Genomic DNA, 5,022 nt, shown 5'->3' with positions numbered 1-5,022 from the left:
GATGAGCCTAAATCTTACCACTGCACTCCAGACTGCGTGACAGAGCAAGACTCCATCTCAAAAAAACAAACAAAAAATAAATAAAAAGTAAAATGAAAAAAACTGAAATAAAGGGGAATGCTTAAAAATCAATTTGGTAAAATCAAAACTTAAATTGTAAAAATTCAACCAAAGAAGGCCGGGCGCAATGGCTCATGCCTATAATCCCAGTACTGTGGGAGGCCGAGGCAGGCGGATCATGAGGTCAAGAGATCAAGACCATCCTGGCCAATGTGGTGAAACCCCGTCCCTACTAAAAAATACAAAAATTAGCTAGGTGTGGTGGCATATCCCTGTAGTCCCAGCTACTCGGGAGGCTGAGGCAGGAGAATCGCTTGAATCTGGGAGGCGGAAGTTGCAATGAGTTGACATCGCGCCACTGCACTCCAGCCTGACAACAGTTTGAGACTCCATCTCAAAAAAAAAATTCATCCGAAGAAGTTCTACACATCAAAACCAATGGTCATGACCCCTTCTCTCCCATGAAGCTAATGCATGGCGCTCAACCTGAAACAGAAAGCATTCTCCCAGCTTTCCAGTGAGTCCTCACGGACCCCTCTCAGACATGCCTCTGACTGCCCCACAGGTTTACCACAGTCATCTCCCTAGAAATGTTTAACACTTGGCTGGGTGCGGTGGCTCACGCCTATAATCCCAGCACTTTGGGAGGCTGAGGCAAGAGGATCACTTGGGCCCAGGAGTTCAAGGTTGCAGGGAACTATGATTGCACCACTGCATTCCAGTCTTGGCAACAGAGCAAGACCCTGTCTCTAAAAACAAATACAATTTTTAAAACTTTTTTTTTTTTTTTTTGAGATGGAGTCTTGCTCTGTCTCCAGGCTACAGTGCAGTGGCATGCTCTCAGCTCACTGCAATGTCTGCCTCCCAGGTTCAAGCAATTCTCCTGCCTCGGCCCCTCTCGAGTAACTGGGGTTATAGGTGCCAACCACCACACCTAGCTAATTTTTGGTATTTTTAGTAGAGACAGGGTTTCACCACATTGGCCAGGCTGACCTTGAACTTCCTGACCTTGTGATATACCTGCCTCTGGCTCCTAAAGTGCTGGGATTACAGGCATGAGCCACCACGCCGGCTTAAAAACTTTTTTTAAAGACTCAAACAGCTTGTTCTTGTTTCTGAAAGACTCAGAACTCCTCTGCTGAGTGGCCAAAGATGCCCCAATGCTTTCTCAGTTCATTGCTATAGGAGCCAGGGGTGAGGGGAATGGAAGGGATGCAAAACAATAGGATTCTCCTGCCTGGAGTCCCAGCATACCAGGAGGCCACAGCAGGCAGACTGCCTGAGGTCAGGAGTTCAAGACCGGCTGGGCAACATGGCAAAACCCTGTGATACAAAGAATTTGCTGGGGGTGGTGGCTCACACCTGTTGTCCCAGCTACTCTGGAGGCTGCGGTGGGAGATCACCTATGCCTGGGAGTTTGAGGCTGCAGTGAGCCATGATCACTCTACTTGGGCAATGGCACCAGAGACTCTGTCTCAAAAAAGAACAGTATTCCCCAGAAAGAGATAAGAGGTAAGAGCTGAATTAAGGAAGGAGGGTTTTAGCCCATAAAGGCCGTAGAGCTCATAGCTCCACATGACACAGGCTGAGAACTTTCACAACCCCAGTGCAGGGAAAGGCGTTACCTGTTTGCCCATCAGCGCCCCATCCACAAGAATAGACTTCTCCTTTATCCGTCAGGAACAGACTATGATCCTGACCACAGGCCACCTAGCAGACAAACAGAGGTAAGGGGGATGAGAAGAAATGCTGAGAACCCTGTTGTCCTATTCCAAAGAGCCGAAGGACCAGCACCATGGCATACCGCTCCTGGGCACCCGGAGCACGGTCCAGGCAGGCTGCTCCATGCTCTCTTCTTCCTTCTCAATCCACCAATCTCTCACTGCACTGAAACAGCTCGTGTTAAAGTAAAATGCGGCTCTCCAAAGGAGCAAATCCAAGAGCTCTGCCGTCCATCCCATGCCATCTCCAGAGAACCACCCCTCGTCCATAACGTTCTCCTCCCAGCCCTCTCCTACTCTCTCACAGCTTCCAGCCTTGCTCAGGCACTCAGCCCCTTCTGTGTTGGCAGCTCTCTCCAGGGTCTGTCTCCTGCCCTCTTCTCTCCTCACTCCTCAGGCCACCCTGGGAGATGGTACCCATTCCCACCACTTAACAGTTGCCTCTGCACTGTGATCTCCGGTCTCCACAACTCTACTTAGTTCCAGACTCATTTTTCTAACTGCCTAATAAAAAGCACCATTTATTGAACAATGTTTATGCCAGACACTGTGCTAAGTCAATAACCAAAACCACCTAGTAAGAAACTGAATCTCAGCCGGGTGCAGTGATGCACTCCTGTAATCCAGCACTTTGGGAGGCTGAGGCGTGTGGATCACCTGAGGCCAGGAGTTTGAGACCAGCCTGGCCAATCTGGTGAAACCCCATCTCTACTAAAAATACAAAAATTAGCTGGTGTTGTGGTGCACACCTGTAATCCCAGCTACTCGGGAGTCTGAGGCAGGAGAACCACTTGAACCCAGGAGGTGGAGGCTGCAGTGAGCCAAGATCATGCCACTGCATTAAAAAAAAAAATCAGAGATATCTGCTAACTTGCACAAAGTTACTCAATCTAATAGGTGAAGGAAACCAGGCATGGTGGCCACACCCGTAATCCCAACCCTTTGGGAAGCCAAGGCTGGAGGATGGCTTGAGGCCAAGAGTTTGAGACCAGCCTGGCCAACACAGTGAGAACCTGTGTCTTTAAAAAAAATAGCCAGGGATGGTGATGCATGCCTGTAGACCCAGCTACTCAGCAGGCTGAGGCGAGAGGATCACTTGAGCCCAAGAGCTCAAGGCTGCAGTGAGCTATGATCGCGCCACTGTATACCACCACAGGCAACAGAGTGAGACCCTGCCTCTAAAAAATTTTAAAATAAAACCAAAAAGCCAGCCGTATCATAGGGTAATCAGTGCCATGGTGTTCTAGGCTGGCTGTATTTTGCTCTCCATTTTATTCTCATCCCCGGAATGGTGCCTGGCTCCTGGTAGGTGCCTATAATAAATACTGCAATGCACACATACATGAATACGGCAAGTGCTGTGAACCTTTTCCCTCAGCCTCCCCAAACGCCGAGATTACAGGCATGAGCCACCGCATCTGACCTCAGTTAGCTTTCACCTTGTTCACCCACTGGAGTATCATCTCCAAAAATCCTTTTTTTTTTTTTTGAGACAGAGTCTTGCTCTGTCATCCAGGCTGGAGTGCAGTGATGCTATCTCAGCTCATTGCAGCCTACATCTCCCAGGTTCAAGCAATTCCTGTGCGTCGGCCTCCCGAGTAGCTGAGATTACAGGCATGTGCCATTGTACCCGGCTAATTTTTGTATTTTAGTAGAAATGGAATTTCACCATGTTGGCCAGGCTGGTCTGGAACTCCTGACTTCAGGTGATCCACCCGCCTCAGCCTCCCAAAGTGCTGTGATTACAGGGATGAGCCCCCACACTTGGCTCCAAAATCTTATTAAACTTTGTATCCCTAGAATCTAGCATAAATCCTGGCCTATAGTAAGCAGGCTATAATTTCTACTAAAATAATTTATTGATTCAGAAAATTTGCCATCACCTTACCCAAATCTCGACTTTTCCAAAGCACCCCTAGGAACAGAACCAGCAGCTCTCGGCCCCTCTCTCTTACCTGGACCACCTGTCCGTCGAAGTCCTGCATTCTGTGGACTCTGTGACTTTCACTACAGCCAGGGAAAAATGGGAAGAAGCAAGAGATGTGGTCGTTGACAAGCAACCGGACAGCCCTTTCCCTGTCACCCCTAACTGATGGTCCATCCACCCCGACACAGTAACTGGTAGGGGAACTCTCAAGGTCAAATTTGAGGCTGAGTTAGGCCTGGCCATGAGGGTAAAACAAAACAAAACAAAATCCCAGGTAATCTTAACCCGCAGCAGAAGTGGTGTTAAGGCCCTCCAACATCACACAAGGAACAAGACGGAAACGTTTTAAACACTAAAATGAACAGAACTAGCTGGGCGCGCGCAGCGGCTCACACCTGTAATCCCACCACTTTTGGAGGCCAAGGGGGGGCCGATCACTTGAGGTCAGGAGTTCGAGACCAGCCTGACCAACATGATGAAACCCCATCTCTACTAAAAATACAAACATTAGCTTGATGTGGTGGCACGCGCCAGTAGTCCCAGCTACTCGGGAGGTTGAGATATGAGAATCACTTGAACCTGGGAGGCGGAGGTTGCGATGAGCCTAAATCTTACCACTGCACTCCAGACTGCGTGACAGAGCAAGACTCCATCTCAAAAAAACAAACAAAAAATAAATAAAAAGTAAAATGAAAAAAACTGAAATAAAGGGGAATGCTTAAAAATCAATTTGGTAAAATCAAAACTTAAATTGTAAAAATTCAACCAAAGAAGGCCGGGCGCAATGGCTCATGCCTATAATCCCAGTACTGTGGGAGGCCGAGGCAGGCGGATCATGAGGTCAAGAGATCAAGACCATCCTGGCCAATGTGGTGAAACCCCGTCCCTACTAAAAAATACAAAAATTAGCTAGGTGTGGTGGCATATCCCTGTAGTCCCAGCTACTCGGGAGGCTGAGGCAGGAGAATCGCTTGAATCTGGGAGGCGGAAGTTGCAATGAGTTGACATCGCGCCACTGCACTCCAGCCTGACAACAGTTTGAGACTCCATCTCAAAAAAAAAATTCATCCGAAGAAGTTCTACACATCAAAACCAATGGTCATGACCCCTTCTCTCCCATGAAGCTAATGCATGGCGCTCAACCTGAAACAGAAAGCATTCTCCCAGCTTTCCAGTGAGTCCTCACGGACCCCTCTCAGACATGCCTCTGACTGCCCCACAGGTTTACCACAGTCATCTCCCTAGAAATGTTTAACACTTGGCTGGGTGCGGTGGCTCACGCCTATAATCCCAGCACTTTGGGAGGCTGAGGCA

The 5,022-nt window shown here is 48.6% G+C and overlaps 1 protein-coding gene across 1 annotated transcript in view; it reads right to left on the bottom strand.

Moving 5' to 3' along the window:
• RCC1L (RCC1 like) overlaps nucleotides 1–5,022 on the bottom strand; it is a 30,805-nt gene that overhangs the window by 17,038 nt on the left and 8,745 nt on the right. Inside the window, exons 5-6 of the mRNA XM_017543338.2 lie at nucleotides 3,737–3,788; nucleotides 1,686–1,770 (exon numbers count right to left, since the gene is read on the bottom strand). Of these exons, the coding sequence (XP_017398827.1) occupies nucleotides 1,686–1,770; nucleotides 3,737–3,788 (137 nt within the window). The remainder of the gene's footprint in view (nucleotides 1–1,685; nucleotides 1,771–3,736; nucleotides 3,789–5,022) is intronic.

Source organism: Cebus imitator, unplaced genomic scaffold (genome assembly GCF_001604975.1).
Source record: "Cebus imitator isolate Cc_AM_T3 unplaced genomic scaffold, Cebus_imitator-1.0 Scaffold153, whole genome shotgun sequence".
Lineage (NCBI taxonomy): Eukaryota > Metazoa > Chordata > Mammalia > Primates > Cebidae > Cebus > Cebus imitator.
The sequence above is the reverse complement of the archived record's forward strand: the minus strand, read 5'-3'. Positions and strand labels throughout refer to the sequence as shown.